This window comes from Meleagris gallopavo, chromosome Z (assembly GCF_000146605.3).
Source record: "Meleagris gallopavo isolate NT-WF06-2002-E0010 breed Aviagen turkey brand Nicholas breeding stock chromosome Z, Turkey_5.1, whole genome shotgun sequence".
Classification (NCBI taxonomy): domain Eukaryota; kingdom Metazoa; phylum Chordata; class Aves; order Galliformes; family Phasianidae; genus Meleagris; species Meleagris gallopavo.
Genome location: NC_015041.2, coordinates 52,448,140 through 52,475,086, shown reverse-complemented (window position 1 = coordinate 52,475,086; position 26,947 = coordinate 52,448,140). Strand labels below are relative to the sequence as shown.

Below are 26,947 nucleotides of genomic sequence, written 5' to 3'. Positions count from 1 at the left end.
GAGACCGGGCTGAGCCTCTCTCCCCACCACTCCCCGCCGCAGTTCCCCGTGGGAATCCGCTGCGCAAAACCCACATAGACTGCAGCTGACATTGCAAAATTGAGGTTTCCCTAGAATCAGAGGAATGCAGAACAATTTGGGCTCAAAACTGGGTCTCCCTGTGAGCCCTCCAGGGGCACAACCTCAGCACACCCCCAAACCCCGCCCCTAAGTGTGGGATTATCACAGGGGAGGGGTGAGCTGGGGGGGGTCCCAAACTCCCGGCGGCGTGGTGAGTTTCACCTCCCCATCACTAACCACATCAGAGGCGAGGTGGACACAGCCACTGCAGAAAAGATCACTTCAATTTAGCATCATCAAACCTAAAAGAGCTTAATTAGTGTGCTCACAGGCTGGGCACGCCGTTGGGCACGTCGTGCAGCTGATGCAGTGCAGAGCAGCACCCAACGCAGAGGGAGCCGTAGAGTGGGCGGTGGCATACACCAGTAGCAAAGCCCTTAGAAACCCAACGTGTGAAAACGGAAGCATTTTTTGCATTTAGAAATAAACAGGAAAAAGTGGCCTTTCCCTTTTTGTTCTTTTTTTCCCTTTTTTTCTTTTTTCTTTTTCTTTTTTTGTCATATTTCACAGTGTGATCCAGGCAGTTAATGAATAGCCACTTTTTTAAAGTGGAGCTTTCAAAAGGAAGATAAGATCCACAGATAATGCCATTGATCCGGCAGGTGGAGAAAATCTCTAGAACAAAGAGGCTTTTCCATAAATCTGGACCAAACTTCTCTGACCCTCCTACCAGCAGAAAATGAAAGACTGAAGAGCTGATCCCACTTGGTCACTGAGAAAGAGAAGACTAGCAGATCTAGAAACACAGCCCCGGCAGGGCTATGTCAGGGCAATTAGAGCTGCACGATGCTGCACTGTGCAGTACCACTGTCAGCCTTAATCTGTGTGTTGATGGGCAGCACAAAATCCAAGTTACAGCCCACAGGAAGCACAGCCAGTGAACCCATATTGCTTTGACAGTTGCACTCATCTAGAAATAATGCAAAACGTTATTTAGATGTATACATCACGACCCTGTGCTCTAGGAAGAAAACAATCTAATGAGGGGCTGGGAGACTCCTTGCAGAGAGCGAGCAGCGAAGAGACCTCTCCCCCTTCCTCCTTTCACAATTCTTCGTATTTTATCCTATTGGAGCGCCGCATTGGGGCTGGCTTCACTGAGCTGTTCTTTGCCTCCATTGCTTCGCTGAAGAACTTGAAAATGGATGGAAAACTCTTCCAGGAAGTCAGCTCATGACGCTCTGTACCTGCAAAACAAAGTCACAGCATGAGTCACTTCATGGTGGCCTGCACATTGCAGCAAACCTGCACCGCAGCCATAGGCATATGGCACACAGTGGTTGGGCTTTTCTTGTGTCAGAATGGCAGCAGTCCAGAGGTGTGTCTGTCCAGGGAACACACAGTGCCCCATGATGACTAGTCCTGTACCTTTTTGTTTTTCACAGCTTTTAGCTTGATACACACTTATTAGCAAAAACAGAGGCCAGACTTCAGCAACAATCACTGCAAAGCGGTGGTGCTTCCTTCCTCAAAAAAATCAAACCTGACACATGGGCAGAAAGTGAGTGTCATTCCACTCCTCCTTCTACATTCCACTCAACCATACCTCTTCGTTTGTGGGTATTTCTATTGCTTTACAAGTATTTCCTTGAATGTGTGCCGCATTTGCTCGACTTAAAAAAACAAGCAGCAAAATGCCCCAAATCAACCCAAGAGAAGTGCTCATCTTCCCATGGAGTCAAGCACCAGGGATGTGCCAGGATCTCTTCCTGGAGACCCCAGTTATGTGGAGATGCTGCCTGGAAGTCTCTGGATCCCAGGCCTCTGTTTGATACTTTAACATTGTTAATGATAATTCTTTAGTCTGTAATAGTAGGTCATTGCTATGGTTACTTTACAATGGCGCAACACTTCACTTTCCCCTTCAGCTATCTGCTGAGACCCAGTAACCACATTTGTTGCCTAGCAACAGTTTTGTGACAGTACCGCGATCTGGGGGTGACGACAAGGAAGGACGTGGTAGGCCAGTGGGGACAGCAGGAACAGACCCTTGTCCTGTAGGACTCTCACCCGTGTCCCAGCACAGGACACGAGCCCTCGGCATGGTTGGTGTCACTGTGGTGCCTGAAGGCCTTCCGTGGTGCGTTGCCAGGCAGTGTCACACGTGTGTCACCTGCCAGTGCGGGTTTTAAGGATGGACTGGATGCCAGAGTGCAGACAGACGGTGCTCCTGACAGACAGGTCCCCTCGCACACCTGTGTCACACACATGGAGCACAGTGCAGAGCACCGCCAGCCACAAGGCCTCACAGATGGCTCCCCAGGCCTGCACCAACACAGAGCCGGCGCCATCGCCTGCCTGCAGCCATCCCCTTCTGTCCCTGTCGCATTCATGTGCATTAATATCTGCTGGATTCAATTAGGTGAAAATACAGGCAGCGAACATTATGCTTTTCTTTCTCTCTCTCTCTCTCTCTCTCTCTCTTTTTTTAATCAACAACGTTCCTCCTTTGTGAAAGGGCCATCCAGAAACAAAGAGTGACAAAACAATAAGTTTCAGAAGCCTCCCCTTCCCTTTCTCTGCCTTGCCTTCTCCCATGCACTCTCCTCATTTCCTCAAGAGAGATCAGGCTCACATTCACTGGTGTTACTGAAACTGATTAACCTAAAGCTTTCCTGTAGCAACCCTTCTCAACCCACCCCTCTCAAAAAACAATTCAAGCTTTGAATCTAGAGGGACTCAATGATTCAGTGGTCTAAAGCAATTTCAACACTCCCTATTTTCTCCTTCCTAGTGACTATCTTACTGACAGATGAACAATTTCCCTGGTGATAAAATCACTACAATGGCTATTTAGTTTCTGGGATTATGACGATTCTTTGCTTGATTAATACTGCAATAAGAAAAGCTTGCCAAGTATCTGCCTTGGCCCTTTATAGTCATTTAAAGGTCAAATTTTGTCCTTACTTATTCACATTCAACTACCACTAAAGGGAGAGTCCTAAAAATTTAACACTGCACAGACTGTGCATTTATGATTTATATACCAAAGGCTTGGGAAATTTGACAGAAGTGAGAGGAGTTATGTCCTCAGGGTGATGACAGATTTGGCCATCACGTTTTTGCCAGAAGAAAAATATCATTGATGACTGCAATCTCAGTTGTATATTTAGTAGTAGACAAATCTAAATTAAATGGGAGAGAAGCCATCTATTTTTTGATGGAAATAATCGTTTGTGAGGACCATATAATAAGAAGCTTCTGTACTACAGCTAAGATACTCAAAGGTATATATCCTCATAGTGCTCACTAATTTCAACAAATATGATTATAAATTGCACAACTCAAAACACCACATTAAGCAATGGTTTGGAGCACGAGGTATGGACTGTGGTGTAACAAAAAGACGTATGCAAACTGCTACATGTGGCAGAGAGCTGGAACATCCTAAACTACGCTAGGTCTACTGCTGCAGAAGGACAAAATCCATCAATCTTACTTCTCCCAACCCCGAAGATACCTAGAGGGGAGTGCCAAAGGGGTCACTCGGAGACCTGCAGATGGACGTGAGATAGTACTGGGGAATCATCAGCATAGCACAATGAAAAAAAACACAGAAAGAGGGTTTGAGAGAAAAGTGACCTCCTGGCTTCCAGTGCAAGAGGAGGTAAGGAGAGATGGATTTGTGTTCTATCAAATGCAAGACACAGTCAGGGAAGAACTCCAAAAGTGGATCCAGCAATATATGAGGTAACATGAGTAATGTAAAACAGTGAACAAGGTACAAGAATCAACTTATACACTGCAAGAAAGAGATACTGACAATTAGAAATAATGTGGACTTGACGATACAATTGTTAATACAAAAAATCAGGTAAGGGAATACTCGCTAAAATTTAATATACAAATCACCATGTCTGGATGACATGCATCTGAAGGTCTTCAGGGAATCAGTTAATGAACTTGCTGAACTACTGGAAATTATTTCTGAGAATTCATGCACAATCAGGTAGGCACCAAAGGGACTGTGGGGGGGGAGGAAAAAAAAAAAACGTTAATCTGCGAAAAGAAGGATTAAATGAAATTAACACATAATATTTATGTTTGAACACATAACACACATGATATTTATGTTTGAATGCTACTAAAGCAAGAGATCTGAAAAACAAAAACAAAAACAAACCCTCCCCCCCAAAAACAAAAACCCAACAGCCCTGAAAGTAGCTTTAGGGAAACAGAAGCCTGAGAACAAAACAGGTTCAGATTTAACAAGAACAAAAAAGAACTCAGCCACTTCACTGAGTAACAAAAATTAGTGGGCAAAATATAGATCAATTTCTGCATAGGTTAAACCGTCTGGGAGTAACCTGAGGAATCACAAGTGATTATGACCTTCCTTATCTGGTAGGCTGCCATTGTCCTTGCCTCCTGTGCATCAGTATGCTTTGCTCCAGTATGGAGTCCTCACCAAGCCTGAGATTTCTGGGGCCAGATCCAGCCCTACGTGACTCCTTACAGATGCTATGGACAAGCTCTTCTGCAGGCATCCTACAGCACTCAGCATGAGCGCATTGGTGATGCCTATGCTGCTCTTGTGGTGACCACAGTCACCAGGTGGCCATCGTGCCTATGTATGTCCAGGCTCTGCCTGTGGGGCTCTGGCTAGCATCTCACCTCAGCATCATCCCTCACCTCCTCACATGCTAGGGCTTCATGGTCTTGTGAGTAAGTGCTGTTGCACCTCTTGGGAAGAGGTGAGAGCACTTGAGAAGATAACTAATACATAGTGATGTGAGGTGGAAAATATACCTATGGTGTTCCAGTGGGATTGGTATTATGGCTCAAGTCTTTTAAACACTGCTATTAGAGAGCGATCTAAAAAAATAACGAGACTGCTTATTATTATTTTTTAATTAAAAGATGACATGTTGAATAGGAGATAAAGCAAAAGGAAGAGACAGAGAAAAAATAATAAAAATAATAAAGTAGAAGGGGTCTAAATGGGTAGAAAAAATGCCAAAGCGAAAAAAAATACGAAGTTTGGATTGATGATTGCGGAGGTGACTGTGTGTTGTGGCCAGGCGCACAGTGAGCACAGGTATGCAGCCATCCTTGCTGTTTCTCCACTTTGCTCCCAGCCAGGAAAGCTGTCCTTTGGTGGCACCGGGAAGGAGCACTGCCTGTGTGCTGCCATTACCATCACTTGCTCTGGCGCAGCGGCAAGGCGGTCACTGCGGTCACCAGCTGTGCAGCACAAAGGTGCCCCCCTGCTGTGCCTGCCCACTGCGCGGCACAAAAACCTCCTCCCGTTGTGTTTAGAAGTGCGCAGCACAAATGACTCCCCACGGGGATGACACGATGTGTGGGACAAAGGTTTCCCATGCTGCACAGGAGCAGAGAGTCCTCGAGGCACGGCTCCGCACTGAGGCACGTCTAGAGAGAAAAGTTTCCAGGTTGAAAAGTTTCTCCACAGATATTAGCCACAACGCTGACCCAGGGTCTGATTCTTTAAGCAGCAGTTCAATACTTCAATACCGCAGGCTTCAAAAAGCATTAAGGGTGCTCCACGCCTCAGGATTTACTCCCTGATGGAGGAGAGAGCCTGGCCGTTCTTCATGGAGCACCTCGCATGGTGGAAAGCTTCCAGCCAGTGTTGGTAGGAGTGGATCCTATGCCAGCTGCCACATCAGACCTCGTTCCCCACCACACTGCTCGCCTCTGTGCTTGTGGTGCCAGGCTTTGAAACACACTACTGCAAAGAGCCTTATCAAAGCTCTCTCTGAATGTTTCAAAGGGCGAAAGGCAGCCTTCTGGGGCCATGTGCACAAACAGCAGCAATTTAAAACTTAGCAAGTGTGTTTTATTCATATTTATACAATGCGGAGAAGCAATGCCATTCATTCTCCTTTTACAAACAAATGAACAAATCAACAGTCACATTCCCCTCTGACCCAGTGATGCAAATACCATTCAGAAGGATTTAATGGAAATTTATCTTTCTTTCTCCCATGATGCACACACGCACAAATTAAAGTCTTCGTGTAAGACTTTATACTCTTACAATATGCCATTCTGCAATAGTGTTACAATGTGATTATACCATTCAAAATCTTCATGTGGGTGTGAGAAAAAAACATTCCTGCCTCTGATGCTACTAAATGACTTCTATATCACAGAGTTATTTCTAAACAGGTATTTAACTTTTTAACCTTTGGCCGTGTGAGATGTTATTCAGAACGACAGGTTTAACTATTTTTAATTCATAAGGTTTCTTCATTTACTATTCTTGGAGAAGGATCCCTTGGATCTGTACAAAGTGGAATGTGCTCTGTGGAAATTACCATGTCTGCTGAGTCTGCTTTGCTCTACTGATGTAAACTTCCAGATCTCAAACCCCAAAACAGAAGACTCTCTTAGAGCATCAGGAGTAAAGCTAAGGAAAAAGGAGACTTAATAAATGTCTTGTTTAAATTCATTAAATGCTTCTGACAAGGAGCACGAGAGCTTCGGGAAAAACACTGGAAAGGAGTCTATTAGCTCAAGATGTTTGAGAACTGATGATCTTAGGAGCTTCTACGTATACTGTAGGCCTCTGAATGATAAAGAAAGGTTAAAAGCTTGGAAAAAATTAAGAGAGAAGCCATAAATCAATTAATAAAATGAAAGCAGTGATTTCTGAAGGGCTATTAAAACAAACAAACAAACAAGACAAAAGAAAAAGAACAAAACCTCAGTATGTTTAGTTTGGCTTAGAAGTAACTGTCTGTGGAGTCGTGGACATGATAACGATCTAAAAGTGTCTGGGTAGGGAAATTAATTCTTTGGAAGAACCAAGAGGGAAGAACTAGACAAAGCTGAAGAAATAAAAATACAGCTTATGAAGAGGGCTTAGACTCACAGTAAGCTTGTTTAGATGGAATACTCATGCACAGAAAATTGTGGGAAGCTGCATGGCTAGAGAATAGACTACACATACTAAGGCATGTTATGCAAAGTTATTGTCCCCTGTGACACGTCTGTGTTTATTTTTGTCGGCCACTTATTATCTCTAGTATCTTTAATGGAATGGCAGAAGCAGAGTAGTAAGAATCCCACTGATCCAGGATGAAGATTACCTCTGAGCTTCTATATTTGCAGGATTTTTTTTTCCTTCCCCTCTTATTTACAGCACACAATCTGCACACAAGGAACAAGTGGCTTGAAAAGGTAATCAAATTTGTTACATCCTCCTCTCAGCCCGCATGTAAAAGATGCAAAAATACATACAAGAGCTGAATGCAAGCAAGGTTTGTAATGCAAGAAAGAGATTGGAGGCTAACACATCATTGTGGCTCTCATTTTCCACCACTCTTCATTAAATATTAAGGGCAGTCCCATGAGTATGGGTCATTTGTTTGCTCCTCTGAGTGCTAACTGGCTAAACAAGTGAAAGCTGTAAGGTCATCCGCATCTGAGCAGAGGTCACCGAAAGCCAAGAAATTTTCTGTTGAGTATGCATTATAAAAAGGAAAGAAAGAGCGCCGAACAGCTATGGAATCTTCCTAGTCAGAGCATAGCTCTGTGGCTGGGACAGAGATGTCATTTCCACCAGTGCAATGGTCAGACTGTAGGCAGCTGCAGTAATGCAAATGGTACCCAAGTACATTAAAAAACAATGAATCAGAAAATGGCAACAACTAAAGTGGAGGCTGATAAAATGGCATTTCAAGAGATGGAAATGTCACAATCCCTTGTTTTAAAGGAGTATCAGGCAGCGGGCTGGCTGTGGGTTGTTCTGGGGTGACTGATTCTACACAGCTAACCTGTTCACAAGTCCAAAATTTCTCCAAAATCTTTTTACAAAATGGGCAAGAACACAGGCAAAAGGGCAAACCCAAATGAAACTGCTGCAATCTGCCCTGCAGCCTGTATGGCCAGCAGAGACACAATGCTTGAATTGGCCCCAGGCCCCAGAACCTGGGGTGGATGGGGACTTGTTGCCAGCACAGCTTCCACAATGTTCAGCAATGGTGTTGGAACTAAGCCATTTGGCAGGTGCAGGGAGGCAGTGGGCAGGACACTGGCTAGCAGTTCATGAGGTCTGCAGCAGACCTGTGTGCTTCAAGAGCCAGGACACAGGAAATGTCAATGAAAACTTGCTGCCAATGAAATGACACAGATGACTGTCCCGTCAGCCCTACAGTTTTCCAGCCATCACTAGCTTGGTCAGACTGGCAGAATGACTCAAGCAACACTCTTGAACAATGCAGTTTTAAGAGCAGTGAATGCTTGCATGAGATCAAGACACATCCTTGAGGAAAGGGTCCCCTATCAGTACAGTGCAACTATAGGCTTCCAAAACACATGGTAAAGTGGTATTGTCCCCAGAGGTAAGCAGGTGGGGATTGAAATTACATCAACATTTACATTTATGTCTGTTTCTTCACACCTATTCTCATATCTATATCCATATCCAAACCTATACTGAAATCCATATCTATCTGTATCGATATAATTATATCCGTATCTACACCTACAACGTATCTGTATTATCTATACCTACATCCATTTTTGTATTCATATATTTACCTGTATTTACACATAAAAATAAAATTTCTGACAAATGTGAGATGGGAAGTTCAGATGTCATCATAGGAAGATGCTTTTGAGCTGAGAAACTTACATATGGAAGTTTTACAGTCGCGTCACTTTAAATTAAGAGTAGGTTAGGCAACAGTTCCTTTCTCCATGGAATATCATGGGTGCAGGTGACACATTAAATAACTCCTTGCATTTTTTTCCATCAGTCCTGTTTTTTATTAGTCTGCAATTTTATCAGCTGTATCTAGACAACAGGTAGCATTGATTACATTTGCAAGATATGTCACAGTAACTCTGAGGAATTAGAATAACATACATCAGTGAGACAACTAAATTTTTGAAAATGTATATTCTTTTTCTTCTATCATGATCTAGAAAAAGAACTATAAAATTGCACCCAAGAGCACAAAGTACTTAGCATTTGAAAATCATCATCTTCTCAAGCAGGACAAAGGAAGATTATTTTATGAACAAAGGAAATTTTACCTGTTCAATACCCTCCACTTCCTGAGAACATACATCCATGTGGCTTCTTCAGAGACCACTATAAAATGTGTATTTATGCTCCAAAGCTTCCTTAGGTTATAAATCTGAGAAATACTAACTTACATGACTGAGCTTGACACACAGCAGTGCAATAAAAGAAGTCAGTGGCATCTCCTTGCCCCGACACTTACCAAGGGAATGTATAACATGGTTTCCAAGGCAGTGCTCACCACAGCCATACTTAAGCATATCAAGATGGTGCAACCCAGACCAGTGGTAGCAACAGGCACTGATGGGCACACAGCATTTGACTCTTACATCATACTGTGACAGTAACTGTGCATTAAATTAATTAATGCCAAATGAAATACTTGAGAGGCAGATTTTAAAATGCAAGTATTCCAAAATCCCACAGCTTTTCAGTGCTTTTGGTGCACATAAGGCACAGATCTGAAGTTACATTCCCTGCCTGCAAACTCTGCTAACATGGGAGAATGCTACTTATGCACTGGAAATGTGAATAGACCAGCACTTAGAAAACAGCTAGTCTCCATGATGGTGTTTTATGATTATTTGCTCCTACATAGTCGTTGTACCATCAAACATTCAGATGAGAATTAATTATTAGAAATAATTCAGAAAATGCTGATCTCATCTTCCTTCACTGAAGAATATCTCAGATTTGTAAAACCCACCAAGCAAATGAAATTATGTAAATCACCCAAGGAACAGCTGTTCCATCAGTATGAGCACAAGCTTATCCAGCTTTGGTGCTCCCAAAAATACAAGCAGCCCAGGCGATGCTGTAGAAACAGCAGTACCTGCACCAGCAGCTAGGAAGGGCAGTGCTTTAAAGTCCCATTTTATGTGATGATGCACTTCATCTAAAAAAAGATGGAAGAAGATCCTTAATCGCCAGCAGGATAAGCACAGACCTGCAATTGCCATACCACTATTATAAAGTAAAACAGCTGAATATAATTTTCTCCCCTTCCATGCCAGAACTGGCGTGGATGCCAAGCATAGAAGTGAAGGAAGTCTTTCCAGGGACTCCCGTTGATGCAACAAAAGGGCCATGAAGCACTGCAGCGAAGACCCAGTGCTCTTATAATTTCATCAAGAATCTGAGTTCAAACGTCTTAAGCCTGTAGTGAATAAATTAACTCCTGCACTGCCCTGCCCTCAACCTCTGGAAGAACGTGTTCATATTAAGGAACATTTCAAAGGATTTTTGTTTTCTGAAGTTTCTCCTTGGATTACAATCTCCTGTTGTATTTTTCTGGGGAAAGGATTACAGTCAACACAAGCCCAAATTATTTTTAGACGTACAGGAATAATGGTATTTTACTCTTTTACTTTTTCCAGTTAAGTGCAGAAGGAGCTCAGTCCTCTATTTCCTGCTACTAAAGCTCTCGCAGTCCCCTCTATCATAGTAAAAAAGCCCTGCCTTTGAAAGGAAACCCAACCCAACCCATTCTAACCCGACTCAGCCCAGTCCCCTCATGGTGCCTTTGCCACCTCCCAGTCTCTGCCTAGTCCTTCAGCATGCGGCTGCCCCAGACCAGCCACAGGAAGAGCATATTCCCTTGGTTGTCCTCCAGAAGTTAAGTGTGTGATGGTAAAGGAGAGGAAAGCCCCACCAATGCAATTGCTGCATCTGTGATACTGGTTGCACCTCTGAGGAAAGGCTGAGCAAAACTCATCCATCTTCCTGCTGGCTGCGGCTGCCAGAGGATAGGATCAGGCTAAACAAAAGGAAAGACTACAGGGGGACATCCACTCACTCTCCCACTAGACACCTGTCCCAGGTGCCATGAGCTGCCAGAAAGGACTTAGCACCTTGTGTTGAGAAGTGAAATATAACAGTCTAAACCCAAGTGATCCTGAGGATCCCAAGTCAGCTGCTCACCACTCCCTAATGTGTCTAAACTCCACTGACACCTTGGGTGCCTGATCTTAAAGCTTGTGCCTTATTGCAGCATTGCTTCTGTACATGCTCAGAAACACCGCAAGCTTGACAGGGCAAATACCTTCACGGGTCTCAGGCAGATAAGCTACCCCATAATCCTCATAGGTACATAAGCCTCAAGAGGGAGGAATGTCCTCTTTACTTCTTCATTTTTTTCCAAAATCTCTTCTCACTCCCTGTCCATTTTTCCTCTATCCAAGACATCTATTAGCCTAAGAATAATTTTTGAGTTTCTTCCCCTAAATTTGCCCTCTTTCTAGCTCTTTCCAAGACCTTGCCCACCACATACCGCTTAATTCTTGTTGCATTTCATCCACTCACCTAGCCTATCTCTCAGATCCTCACATCCACCACAGTTCCTCCCTTCCTCTGACTCTTCTTTAAAGAGGCCTGACTCAGACCTTCTCAATTTAACTGTAAAACAAAATCTGAGATCTGCTTTTGGCAGGTATTTAGAAAACCCACTCACAGGCCACACTAACCATTCAAGTGTAATGGTGGGGCAGGAAAAAGAGGACACATTCACGAGAATACAGCAACCCTACCCTGAATGGTACAGTGACTTAGTGGAAAGGAGAGATGCCTCTGTTTCATCACATAACAAATGGAATTTAGAATTGAAGTTCTGGAATCACTGACAGATTCTCTATTCATCTGGATAAAATTTGAAATTAAAAAAAAAACTCTATAAGAAAACAACAGACAAAAAAAAAAAGACAAAAAAAAAAAAGCAAGATGGGAAGAAGACAGTGCCATTTCACCAGTTAATTTACAACAATACAGTGATATTGTGAGCGTTAACCTTCTTACATTAATGTGATCCTTGCTGGTCACTGCTAATGAACATTCTTGAAACAGGACAGGGACTGAAACCAGACTGTGAGATTTTATGCACAACCATCATCGTTGTGGGTCAAGTACAGCTGCGTTGCAATACATAAAATTAATAACCTCTACACCAGCAGCTTTACATGTGGCTGTCTCTGAAGAATGCTATTTCTGTAACTCACAGCCTTTGGAGATGCTATTTATAATTTATATGCAATCTGAAGTGCAAAGATTTTTCTCTCCTGCAAGTCATGGTGATCAATACAGGTCTACACCTATTACAGCCCAGTGAGGAGAAGTGTGTGGCTGGGACTGGCTCACAAAGGCAGCTCTGCTGAAGTACTCGCCCCTTTCAGCCACCTCTAGAATTTGGGCTGGAAATACAAATAAAGCAAAGGAATTCTTTGTAAGGGTGCCATCCCAGCTGTTAGCGTTGTCAACTAAATGAATTGCATATTTGCCTTAGAACTCCTCAGAAACTTCAGTTTTCTGGTATGCTTTTCAGGAATTCCAGACTTTTGCACCTTAATTTGTAACACACCAGGACTCAATGCTTGATACTCTGAAGTTTCCATGTTGTGGAAACCTTCAATTTAAGACTAAGCACCAATTCGCAGAGGCTTTGCAGATGTGAATTACACTAAATTTAACTGACTAATAAATTTAGCTGAGTAATTTCACACTTCCCATGACATAACCTCAGCAGTGTCATCAGAGGGAGCTGCGCAATGTAATGTGGCAGGGAGGGAAGCCAAAGGCAGCCGTATCTTTGGCGAGACGAGTAGATTGGGTGTGAGCAGAGTGGGGTGACCCCTGCCAAAGCCTGCCTGAAATCCTCTTTCTGGGGAGTCGACGCACAAGTGTGCGTGAGAGATGGGTCTGCCACTGATAGTGGGAAGAACTCACAGTCTGGGATGAACATGGAGGGAAATGTTAAGTTAGTGATGGCAAGAGAGAGAAAAAAGCCTCAAAAATAAGACTTTCACTCTGTTTTTTCCAAGTGTTTCTGAGTTGTGGCTGGAGAGGGCTCAACAGGGTGAAGGACAGATGTGGGTCGCTCCTGGAGGAACTGCATAGCATGTTCTGCCTGGCATCCTAGGAGTAGCAAGACAAGATGGGCCAGAAATCAACCTCCAAATCAGGGTCTTTCTGCAAACCAAGTTTTAATCACCCAGCTGCAGAGCTGAAAAGGTTTTTATGTACTTTCAGTGTTTATCTCCATTTGGGAGATCAAATTTCTTCCAAGATGGGGACTGCTTTGCTATCACCACTAATAGAAGGTAAAACAAAAGCCATCAAGCTCCAAAACTTGACGTTGCAGCCATGTCAATGCTAAGGAAACAACTTACGATTTCCCTGCCAAGCAGAGAAAGGAAAAAAAAGAGAGAAAACAACAGAGGTTAATGACCTTGTTGCACTTCCAAATAAAGATTCTTGTTTCAAAATATTGGCCTGACCTAACAACTGGCCTTTCTGTCTTCCGACAGAACCCGTGCGGCTAAGTTGGGCTGCCAAATAATCACAAAAAGCATGCAAGGAACTTCATGCCATGACAGGAATCTTCTGTCAGGCACTCCATGGGTTCTGAAGAAAACTTTAGTTCAGTCTCTCTCAGCTGGAACGATGGTAAACCATGGGAGTTGGAGATGCAAAAGCAAGAAACTGTCAGGAAAGTGTGTTTGGAAGTGGAAGAGAGATGAAGTATTTAAATGAGTTTTGAAACTTGTATCAAATTATTTTTTTTTCTTACATTGAAAATCTTAACTTTTTTTTCTAGAAAATTAAAACAAAATGAAAAGAAGTTGTCAGGGTAATTTCTCTCTGAAGAATTGCTGAACTGGAATGATGTCATCTTGCATTAAAATTATCAGTTATTGCCACAGTTGGCCTACAAATATTATATTAAAAAAGCAGGAAGAAAATCACTTAAATACATTTGGGGAATTCTTTTGTTTGTGCCCCGTGCATATCTTTTAATACTTATTGCTTCGACTTGGCTTGGTTTGCCTAAACGCTGTAGGCTGTTTTTTTCAAAACAATTCTAAAACAACTGTTGATATATTAGGGAAAAAATGGCATGGGGAAAAACAAGATTGAGGTGGGAGCTGAAGTTCGTCTAAATGAGAACAATATCAGCATGCACAAATGCACAGACAAGCACAGTTTGACAGTCACTGCTAATAAAAGATCCTGCAAGGAGTTAATATAAAAACTAAATCTCCTGTAGAGGGAAGTTGGAGGGGAGCTCATATACAAGCACTTAAGGAAAACTTGCACTGTGGCTGGAATACATGCAGTGCATTCCCTGTTAGTCTAGGGATAAATGAAATGTTATAACCACGATATATTATGTTAATGCACGATATATTGCTGCATTAAATTACGAAAACACTTCTTCAGTCTTTTGTGAAAAGAGAGAATCTATGACTAACTGAAAAGCAAAGAACTCTCAGTCAACACCATGCCCATCTGTTATGGCATGCTTTTCAGTTCCAGTACCACAATGATATGAACATTTTGCATTTGTGCAGCTGTAGCTGCATTATGCAGGAGCCTCACTGAGCTTTGCTGTGCAAATACTCCACATCTTCAGATGCTTCAGTATTGCTTTGCCACTGGAAGCCTGTGGCATTGCTTCAGTTGGGAAAAGAGGGCAAATCAAAGGCATAGACACTGTACATACAGGATTTGTTCCCACATGGACTGCTTCATGAATCCAGGAAACAATCCACTGCTTAGGAAACTTTGCCCCAGGCTTCGGTCTGTGCATCCGAGCATTTGTAAAGGGCAGGACGGGGAGGACTGGGCCTGTGGGAGATTACTAGCCTTCTCTCCCTTCAGAGAGCTCACACAGCAAGGCAAATGCATCACTGCACCATGTTTCTGTGGGATGTGCCTGTGCTACATCTCTTTAAGGCACTGTGCTGCTGGACTTGCTCACAGCATTGCCCAAGTTTGAATTCTAATGGGTATAGCAATATTTGGATTAAGTTTCACAGCAGAAGTAGTTCCAGTAAAAAAAAGAAAAAGAAAAAGAAAAAGAAAAAGAAAAAAAGAAAAGAAGAATAATATAACAAATCTATGACAGGCATGCTTAGCAAATCAAATAGATGCAACAGCTTTGGTAAGGGCTGGGAAGTGCTAAAGCCAAATGGATCCGTAGGACATCCATTGCTTAGTGTGGCTTTTTGAGATACAAAAAAAGACACTTTTAAATTGGGTTTAGTATCCCAAATGGGTCATGGAGATATTCCTATCTGACTTTTGTGTATAAAGCAAATAGATCCTTTGTAGTTAGGGATCGCCATAGTTTCCATTATAAGAAATTGTTTTCAGTTGTTTATAAATTTTGCCAAGCAAAGTATTTGGGATGAAAATTCCCATGCTCTGTCTTTGCCTCAGGGTGATAATTATTATTATTTTTTATGTTTCAACTAATAGGATTTAGTCACTTCAGGAAATAAGATTGAGGAAAAACATGTTTTGTCTCTGATGGGAAGAAGAAAAGAGAAAATAAAAATAAAGCCTTACAAGAATTCAATTGAACAGCTCCCACATCCCTATTCTTCACAGTCAGCTTGAAATTTGGAAAGTACGGTCCCTGTTGTCCTTTTGCAGTATCCCATGAAAAACCACCCAACTTTTCCTAGTCACAACCCATTAAGTCTCATTTGCATGTACTCAGCAGAAAGGCCTCAGAATTTGGCAGCTAAAATTGGCCTCAGATGGCTCTGGAGATGCTGCTTGCAATAAGCAAACTACAGCCTAAGGACATTTACTTATGGGCACAACTTCCATCCACACTACTCAGTTTTGAATAGTGTCTCTTGAAGGTCCCTTGTGTCTTTCTCCACCAGACTTCTCTGCTGACACAGTTGTCACCTGGGAGTGGAGATATCTGGTCCAAAAAGACCGGGCTTTTGTAACAGAACTTGAAATAATTTCATTTTTAATGATGTACAATGAGGAAATTAAGGAGGATGTAATAAGAGTTTGGATATGGGAAACTCATGTAATATAGTGCTTTGAAATGCATGCTTGTCATTACACAGGTAGTGACTGAAATTAAGTGTTAGGCTGAAAAAAATATATTTAAAGTGGAAACTGATGACTACTTTAAAGAACATCAATAAGGAATTAATGTCACTAGGGGAGACAAATCATCATGATTTCCCAAGTCTTGAGGAGGGTTTTTAAGTACCTGTAGACAGAAGCCTCACCACATGAACACATCTTAAAGCACTCAGGATATCTCTCCAACCTTTCCCATGGAAAATGCTGGTTCATGCAGTTTCTTATGTCAGAAGTTTCCAGGTCACCTAACTTCCTAGAAGCTGAAGTTCCTTCTGATGAGTAGGTCATTCCCTTTCACCAGAGAGTTCCTCTGCCCCCTGTGAGGAGCTGCAGGCTGCCATGAGGCCTCCCCTCAGCTCCTCTGCTCTGTGCTGAACAAACCCAGGGATATCAGCTGCTCCTCACGCGTATAAAATACAAAATGTTTGCACTATCTCATTGTTTACTCCAGCACGATCTTGAACTGACTGGGCAATACTCTGAGCATTTCATAAATTGTTGGAGCTGAGAGTGGCTGGTCACTAAAAGCAGTATTGCTCTGTAATTGCATCATGTGCATCTCTGGACTCATCCTGAAAGCATGCTGCAGGGGCATTAGAGAACAGTTACTTATTTGAGGTTTGGTTAACAAAACAGTGAAAAAAAGAAATGAACAAATGAAAAAGCAGTATAGAGAGGCATACACGGCACAAGGAAGGTAGTAACAGATAGTTGTAATGATAATCTTATCAGAAAGAATTTGTGCAGCTAAACTTTTACGTGGAACGATGAAAGATGCCATGACGTGTGTTTTGGAGTGACAACCACACATTGATCCTTTTCCTTGCTTCAGCTATTAGCATGTGCATTTCTGTACTAATGTGATAGTATTCTTTGAGTGAGATAAGAAGGAAGAGTGACACAGCCACAGGCCACTTCACAGCAAATGGAATCAATTACCCTCAAACAACAATTTAATTGATCCATTTCAAATACAGAAATTCTGCTGAGTCCACTGAAGTCATAAAAGGCTCAGTTTCAAAAGCAGGCACGTAATACTCACACAAAACATGTAATAGGCCGGGCAAATTATAAAGGCATTAATCTGTGCAAGCAAGCAATCACCTTTATAAGCATTCATGTTTAGTGTCATATTTATAGCAATTATACCATTTGTACTTCATAATATCATTCAGAAAACATAGCACACTTTGCACGCTTTTATCTATGTTTATGGCCAGCGTGTTTTAAACATAATCAACTACTGTTTGCTCCTTTGATTACAACATACCTCCCAATGTGGCAGTGGATGATATTGCTGTACATACTCATATGGACATTTCTTGCTCATCACCACATGATGCCACACATTTACTCAGTGTGATATAAAAACTAATGCCAAAATCCCAACTATTAGGTGCTTCAAGTTGTCATAATATCAAAGCATTGTGATTTACTCCAGGCAAGACACTCGCCTACACATCAACCTGTACCACTTTAATTTAAATTTATATGAAAATACTGGAGCCTGTAAGAAAGAAGGAGTAAAGGAAAATGACATCTTCTTTCCTTCCATGGGCAAATGCATATGTCCCAGTTGACAGTGCTCTGGTGTGCATCAACTTCTCAAGTATTTGGTAAAAACTCTGCAATTATTCATTGACTTTTCAGGATAAGAACTGTTCTATCCTTTGTTCACTGCCTTGAATGCAAACTGCGCAGTAGCATAGATGTTTCTCTCTTAAATGGCTATATTCCACGTACTTAACTTGCTAAAGCTAGAAATTGGGCAGCTAACATTTCACAGAAAGCCAAATCTCCATGAGACATAAATCAATTTGAGCAACAGTCCTTGGGTGTTATTGACATTCCGGGGTTTTGCATATTTGTCTTTTCAAAACAACTTCCCCAAATTTGAAGTAATGTCATTAAGTATAGCAGACTACTTGACAGGCTTCTACAGGCAGCACAATGAATTTTCTTTAAAGGGCTCATTGTATGAATGCTGAAATAAGGCTCATTTTTACTTAATGTGGATAAAGTGTGTGAATAAAGTGTGAAAAATATGAAGTAGGAATAAAAACAAGACTAAAAGAATTAGACTTTTCACTCTTTAAAAATAAATACTGCAAAATTGTTTCATTTAATAAAATTGCCAGCTTTGCAATCCATATAGCTCGTCTATAGTCCCTTTAAATAAAACAAAGATATATCATTACGCAAACAGCAATATAAATCTGTTCTTCTCTGGGATTTGTGTGAAAAGGAATGTTTAAGCCGCGGACTTACAACAAGTTTTGCTATGATGAAAAAATGGGACTTTCAGAAAACTCCAGCAAGAATGAAATACTCTGTATGTGCTAATAGTACTTAAACACAATGTCCTGTGCCTTCCTCTGCATGAGGTTTGATTCACGACCCACAGTTCTGTATGCATGCCTAACAAATACAGCCCTTGCTCTGGGGGAGTACAAGGAACTGAAGGAATCAAGCAAATTAGCATGGGAAGTTCTTCTGTGTCTGATGCTCTGTGAATCTCCCAAGATTGATCTTCTCTGCCTGGCATTGAAATGCTGAGGCATGGAACCAGATGACACAGATTCCTTTCAGTACCACCCATTTTCATTCACTACATTAAAAATAAAACCAGTAAGACTCTTGAACAGCTACTCCATGTCCCAGATTGTCTTAGGAAGAACAGGCCGAAGTCAAGCTTGTTGAGCTGTACCCCCAGTCGGGCTAACCACAGTTTTATAAAGAGCTTAACATTATTTCAGAGTGCCACACTATCACAAAGGGGCATTTTAAGTGGGAGGGCTGTGAGTCTGTTGAGCTATCAAAGATGAGTTCACGTAGAAATGTATCAACATCCTTCATATAAGCTATTCAAACCTGGAATTGCTGACGTGTCACTTTGAGGAGGAGTTTGATTTATTATTTGCAAAACAATCCAGAAAACAGCGAGATTCACAGATGTAAGAACTACTGTTAGACTGACTTTGTGACAGTACATTAGTTTTGTTTTCCTTTTGTGTCTGCACTAGATAACAAAATTTCATGGCACTAAGTTGTCTGAAGAGCACCATGTGAAATGCTGCTCTAAGAATTAATAACTCAGTTCAGGTATACAACCACACAGGAGCTGTTTCCTGTTAATCAAAGGCATATAACTGTAAACACAAGTGTGTACAGCCTTTTTCCCTCTTTGCAACGGCCCCACACCTGATGAGGAAAGGTGTCAAAAGTCATATTAGCTCTATGACCTCTCTTGCTTGTTTCTCCCCATTGGGCCTGTTCCAGGGGGATCAGATTTTAAATGTCATGTAAATAACACAGAAATTTAAAAATGTCATGCAGTTTAAATGCATACGTAATTTGAAGCATATTTACTTATCTATGCTGATAAAACACAAAGCCTGTAAATACAAACCAGGCATGCCAGTGTGTACATGTCTTAGATGCACAAATACATGCTAAGCCCATCTGAATATCTGCCCAACTCAGACATAACTCAACTTTGTCCTGAAAATAAAGACAGTGTAGGAACTCACTAAAAAAGTAGCATACCTAGTTAAATTGAACTGCAGTATTCATTCACTCTGTACTACAAATTAGCAGATAGTACTCATGTATGCCACCAGCTAATTTTTCTGAACTAACCATTTATTTTTAGCACTGATATTTGCTCTTAGTTGTTATGCATAGATTTGTATGTATATAAATGTATGTTTGTGGCACAACGTAAACAAGAATTTTGCATTTGAGATCAGCTATCCTGGTGAGTAAATGGCTATGCATATAAACAAATCTGTTCGCTACCTTCAAATATTTTTGTTTGTCGTATAATTATATCATATATATATCTTCACAGATGTATAAAATATATTCTTAGGAAAATTGCCACAGATTGTTGTTGCTTATATTAAGTAAATGGTATATATTTGTGTACTGTGCTCCATACTTATATACATGAAGCATATTTGTATACATATAGAACTGCCAAATATTTCACTCCTGTTACTATACAAACAGGTTGAAATCACTGGGGAAAAACACGCACACACACACACACACACACACACACAAACACAACAAAAACCAACATGAGAACAAGTAACTTTCCAGAGTGCTTTTGACACTGGGATACCAATCTACTTTTCAGAAAATGTATGTTGAGAAGCTCTATACTAGAGCTAAGTGAGTGTTAGGTAGCATTGCAGCTAAAGATGCAGCTTTTATCAATCCAATTAAATCAAGACTTGCTCACACCACAGACTTTGCTCTCACTACCTGCTCTAAACACAACTCCCCAATTCCTGCCTGGGCTTAATCAGCCACATTCAAGCAGCTCATGAGCATCTGCACTGCCAGTGGAGGCCCGGCACAGTTGCCACTGCTGTCTCACTGGACACAGAACAGAGCTGGGATGCTCCTTGTGCTTCCTGATCCTCCAGCCTGGTCCTGCAACGGCTTGTAGGAGCATGCAAACAAAACCTTCTCTGCTGATGGGCTGCAGACTGTAACACCATAAGTTCCTGCCCAGAAAATGGAACCTAAAAAAGTGTGCAGAGAAAATAAAACAAAACTCTGGCTTTTGCCCATATTTCAGATTTTCTTTTTATCCCCTGTGTGAGGCACTGAAAGCCTAGGTGAGTCACAAAAGGAGACACAAAGTGCATTTTCTGGTGGCTTCAAAGGGGCTTGCTTCAAGCGGCACTGATGAGATCAAGAGAAAACTTAGATTCTGAAACAGTGTGGGAGTTTTCAAAATGGAATTTAAATAACTAAAAGAGTAACAAGGGATGTGAGGTGAATTTCAAAATATTAGCACTAACAACTTCCTTTTTTTAGACAGGATTTCTCTGGCAAATAAAGCTGTTAAGTGATTTCAATAGCATCAATATTATACACAAAATTGTGGTATCACTAATAACAATGAGAAAGAAAAGAATTCTCATGGGAGATATAAAACCAGTGTGCAACAAGTTATATCCTCACTCTTCTAATCCAATCTGCATCATTTTATTTCATGTTTTTTGAATATTTTAAAAGGCTCATTTTTTCCACCCCTCACCCCTCCCTCAAAAGTCTTTTAAAAAGCATTCAGAGCATGTCCCCAGACTTACAGAAGTAGACAGTGACAAGGCAGTGGAGGTGACATTGCATACTGTTTATTGCAGAGAAGGACAGCCCCTGATGCCAAGGCTGAAGCTGAACCAATAGATCAGACCCTCAGGGTCCTGAATTTACATTTCATAAGCTTAATATCTTGCCTGATTTATGATTTGCCTTCTTGAACAAAGAAGGCTGTACTTAACAACTTTACTTTTGTGTGGGTAACTGTTGATCTCAAAGTGGCACATGAAATGCATTTACATCAGCACTGCTAATAGGCCCATAATGATTCTTTATTATGTTTCACTGAAAGGCAACTGAGTGACAGGTAACTGATTTTGTAGATCAAATAACTTTCTGCCACCCCCACACAGTTCCCAGCTGCCGCACACTTGGCACGCCAATACAAATACAGTCATAAAGTAGACAAATATATTATAACTACGTTATTAGATGAGACACAACACAAGGTGCTGGAAGACTGCAAGCCGATTAATACCATGGCAGGGAATTGCAGGGACATGAAATCAAACCTCACAGGGTTTTGGTGCATGACTGGTGCCTGCAAATAAATGAATTTATTTAAACTGTGAGTAAATAAGCCTGTCTGATAGTCTTTGACAACTCCAAGCCTGCCATCGTGGCTGCAAGAGGAACTGGCACGTCCTCAGCCTCGACCCTTTATCTGTGTACTCTCCGTGGACTCGCAAATAAAGGGCAGGCGGTGATTTACACATGAATCAACATTCTTGTCCCTTGTCTCTGCAAGAAGAGGCAGTCGGGTTGTTGCTCATCTCCCCCGAAATTGCAGGAGCAGCTGATGGTGAAGGGATACTCAATATGAGTGGCAGCCGCCAAGGAGCGGTGTGTACTGAGCCGAGTTTCTTTGTGCTGCTCCCAGAAGGTAATGTCACACGGGCTGAGGTGGAGATACACTCCTGATAGGAGGTGATACAAGATACTGGTGGGTATCTGTGATGAACTCAACCTGCATTTTGATAAGGCACAAGGCTTGTGGCTCTTCACGTCTCAGGTCTGCTTGCATGCAGCTGCTGTTTCCAACTACCATCAACACCTACTGATGAAGTACTCCACGAACATAAGTCTGGATGAAAATAAGTCTGAAATTTTGCAATTCTATTTTGATTTTTTAAAATTTACAAGCACAATTCACATCCTGCTCAAGGAAGTCCAAGCAAGGACTGCTGTCCTTGCTGGCAGCTGACAAAAGATAGCATTTAGAGAAAGGCTTTCTCCTCTGCTGGGCTTTCTGTTACTGCACTGCTGCTCTGGCTTCCTTAGACCCATCCATCACTCTCTCATCCTCACTTGTGCCACTTGTGCTAACATTTGCACAGGAGCTGGAGGTGAGCCTGTCATCACTGTCTGTCCTATGGCCTAGCTCTTTGTAACTACAGGAAAAAGTAAATACTAAAGCACAACCATTTAAAACAAAACAAAAAAAAAGGAAAAAAAAGAGAGAGAAAGAAGAATAGTTTACTATGCCTTCTAAGAATCTGAAATTGAAATACAAAACAAAAACTGGGATGTGTTCCTTCTCTATGCCCTAAGTGAATCTCCTACTCAGTTACTTCTTTTTAGTGGGGTTATGTTCAGCCTTTCTTTGTTCGACTTCCCTGAAAACATATTCATTATTGAGAATGCTTACACATTTTTGCTTCCCATAATACACAGGGGTACAAATATGATTGCAGAAATTGATTCTGCCTTTTCAAAAATGATTCTATGACAGCTAGACCTAAATACCTGATGGACAGAACAGATCTATTGAGTCAAATTGTTTTAGTGTTTACATGATGATATTCTGGTGTAAAATAATGATACAGTTTGGATACACAATCATTTGAATTTAATACCAACACAGCTAACATGAGATCTGCATTTATTAGTGCAGTGCATTTTCTAAGAGTATGGTTTGACTAGATGCCAATGATTCTTGAACTACGTTGCGAAGCCAATTAGCTCTAAGAAATAAACTGATACTTCTCTCTAGTGTCATACTAACTGCTACAGTATGAATTATGCTGCTGATAAAGATGTTGCTATGAGCCAAAACATAACTACAAAGATTTAATCAACTTGCAACATTTACATAATCAAAATAAGAAATTTATCTCTGAAGGAGTTGCACTTATATCGCAAAAAGTACGTCATTAACGGACACTGAAAACAAAGGTAAAAATTAATATAAAGTACAATTTATTTTCCATGGAGACTTATGCTCTGTCCCATTTTCCAGGGTTGACCCCCACCCTCTGCCACATCAGCCCCGGTTATAAACATGCTGCTCCCTCTCCAAGCGCACTCTCCTTTTTCTGCTGCAGAGCTGTCCTCTCCAGATTTTCTTCCTCCTCCTCCTTCCACAACTTCAGTGTGTCCATTTCTGATTTCTCCTCTAAGTTCATCTCTCTTCCACCCCTCCCAGGAATTCCCTGCTATTCAGTATTTCTTTCCAGGCCTTCCCACACTTCCCTTTTTATCTGTGGCAGACAGCATCTAGGCCTCCAGGGCAGACGTCCTTTCTAAGTCTTGTTCTTGGCTGCTGCTATTGCCTAAATCTCTAGAATCAATCTTGCCTTATTTACTGATGCCCAGACTCAATAACTTGACCACGGTGACCATATCACCTTTTCCTCTGATTCTATCATTGTCCTCTTGCCCTGCAGATACTCCTGAATGCTACCACAAAGATCTTTGTCATACCTTGCTGCTTTGAGTCCACACTGCTCTCTTCACATCTCTCCCTTTTTCTGCTTTTTTGACCATATGGAGAGTAAGCACTTTTTTTTTTCACCTTCAGAACCTGTGGGTTATACTGATAAACTGAACATTCCCAGGAACTTTGCTGGGTGCTGAGTCCAGCTGGCACCAAATTTCTCATCTGTGTGTATGACCTACATAGAGTTGTTAATGCTGATAATTAATGAAGACAGACATATGTGAAGGCCCAACCTGCTGCCTAACTCACCCATCTTCTTTCAAAGTCACTCCTGCCTCCAGTCTGCTCCTCGCACATCCTCCAAGTGCCAAATTTGCGCAACCTTTCCTACAAACTTCTGTAGAGTCACTTGATTAATAATCTTCAAATTCCTTATTACAGCTTTACATCCCCACAAGGGAATAATTAGGCAACCTCTCCTTTAAACAACCACTGTCATACCACACAACAGGGTTATGACTGCATTTGCCCCTGTTCTTATATATCAGACTTGAAAATTTTGAGGATGTTGATAGTGGTAACCTCTTTTGGTGGCTTATACCTTGTGAGTCTTGTGAAGAAATCACTTTTGCTGGCACTAGCTGAACCTCTCAACATGCGCCCAGCAAACAAAAGAATAGGGACGAGGAGGAGGTTGGGTTGGCATTCTGTGCTCACATTAAATCCTGACTGCCCATCCCAGCATGTATGAAGAGGTCAAAGACGTGTTTTGAGTCCAAACCAATACAAGGTGTCAGCTTTCCCTCAGTCAGCAAGCATCCACATTGTTTTATTTTTCCAATCATGTTCTTGCTTTGCCTTCACTTGCTTGGAGGAGCTGAAAGGAAACTTATGCCTTTCTTCCTTTTGAAGAAAAGCAGAGTCTGCCACAGAGCATCAGAGTACCAGTTGAAAAGACAGAGATCCCTTACGCTTCTGTTGTGTTAACCAGACACCTCTGAGTCTGGTTTCAGTTGATGCTTATTTGGGACTCTGGAGCACAGCTCTGTCTGTGCTTATTTTCCAGGTTCCTTGTTATTTTTTTTTCCCACAGATTGGCCAATCTTCTTCATATTGTCTAGCTGTAGTGAAGCTAATATCTCCTCTCTTTATTAAGGTGCTGAGACAAGAACAAGCATTCATTCCCTTATAGGATACATTAAAGTAATATCTTCAGGAACATAGTCTTATCTTCTCTTTATGTATAATTAAAGGCCAGTGATGCACAGAACTAACACTATTTGTAAGGAAAGCACATGACTAACTTTAATATGTAAGGGCAATGAGATGGCACCCAATATAACCTCATCAAAAAGTAGGGCAGGTGAATAGTGCCTGTGAAACACAGCAAGTTCTGTCACTAGATATGGTTGATCAGAAGATGCTCATAATGACCCAGTAGAAGCTGGATGACCTCATTATCCTGCCCAAAGCACCCAAGTTGTACATTCCATGGGCAAAACTCAGCTCTTGGACTAACCCCACTAACACAACTGCTTTCTGGACAAAGGCAAAATAGGTTAAGTGGACAAAAGTTGTTCTCATCTGCTCTCTAAGACTGAATAAACCTTTCTGTATGAGTGAGAAATTCATGTATAGTACACTGCTTAAATCATTAAAATTTTTATTGTGACCTAACCTCCTACTTTTAGCTAGTTATGGTCTGAGGTAACAGCTGCTGAAGGAATTCACACTCAGCAAGACAGTTTGCAAACAAGAACGAAAAAGAACAGGATCAGGAATAAACAATAACATGGTATGTAATTTATAATTTTAGCAGCTAATCTAAATATTTAATTTCCCACATAACGCTGCATCCCTGCAAAGAATAATTTGAGACAGACCTGGGTCTTTTTTGTAGCAGAACTTTAGCACAGTCACACTGACAACATTTGCTGTTAAAGCCTTCTGTAGCTTCTTTAATTCCATCAATAATTGTACTTTTTCATTCATGTTTCCTGTCCTGTCTTCCCAGTTGAGCAGAGCCTCAGGACAGCCCTAAGTACCTCTACCTCTACCTCTACCTCTACCTCTACCTCTACCTCTACCTCTACCTCTGTCTCTGTCTCTGTTTCTGTCTCTGTCTCTGTCTCTGTCTCTGTCTCTGTCTCTGTCTCTGTCTGTCTGTCTCTGTCTCTGTCTCTGTCTGTCTGTCTCTGCCTCTGTCTGTCTCTGTCTCTGTATCTTTCTCTGTCTCTCTCTCTGTCTCTGTCTCTCTGTCTCTGTCTCTGTTTTCATCTCCGTCTCTATCTCTTTCTCTTATATTTTTCCCAAAGCTGACACAGGGGACCACCAAGACTTGGACAGAGTTTGGTGCGTGTTTTCACTGTGATATGGAAACTCAGAAACCTGTGGGACATGTGGTGTCAAGTCCCTCTCTCATGCCTGGCCCTACAGGACAGTGCTATGCAACATATACATAGTGGAGCTGGAAATACAGGAGGGGGTCACTCATGGTGGCTGTCCAAGGGAAAAGATGCAGAAATGGTGCAGGCAAGCACCATATTGGGTAGAGTGAGAATTTTGTGTGTCAGGAACAATGCTGTAGGAGAAATACTTGCAGATGTGCTGCGTAGGATATGCTTCTCCTTTTAATAAGGATTTCCTATCTATTTAAAGAATGTGTCTCAGGCTAGGTAGTTGAATGACTTACTGGGATTTATGGAATTTGGATAAGTACCTTTTCTTGTCATTCAGGTTAGTACTTTTATTAATCTGTGACTTGACACCAAGAATAAACATAAAACAGGGATTTACCCAACTTTCACACATTACAAGCTTTCACAGTCATGATCTCTCCTCCTTGTACGTATAACAGACAAATTTAACTGTTAATAATGTACAGTGGGAGAATATGACTCAAACTTCTATGTTAAATATTGTTTTAAGGAAGCCATATTTTTAGAACAAAAGCAGCTAGAGGTTTAGCTAAAATTAGTTTAAACTGCAAAATATTTGCACTAATTTTATTTAGATATTAGCTGAAAACATCTCATTAAGAAAAAAACAGCAATCCTCCTGGTCTGTAAGACTGAAATTTTATTTGAAGCCTGGAGCGCTACCCAATGCAGGAACAGACATTACCATTCCTACAGTCAGACATAAAATGGACTTTCTTCATTATTGCCTACAACTTT

The 26,947-nt window shown here is 41.5% G+C and overlaps 1 protein-coding gene across 1 annotated transcript in view; it reads right to left on the bottom strand.

Moving 5' to 3' along the window:
- Window positions 1-578: 578 nt before the first annotated feature.
- Window positions 579-26,947, bottom strand: part of FAM172A (family with sequence similarity 172 member A) — a 237,291-nt gene continuing 210,922 nt past the window's right edge. Inside the window, 1 exon segment of the mRNA XM_010726054.3 lies at window positions 579-1,307. Within this exon segment, the coding sequence (XP_010724356.1) occupies window positions 1,165-1,307 (143 nt within the window). The 3' untranslated portion in view covers window positions 579-1,164.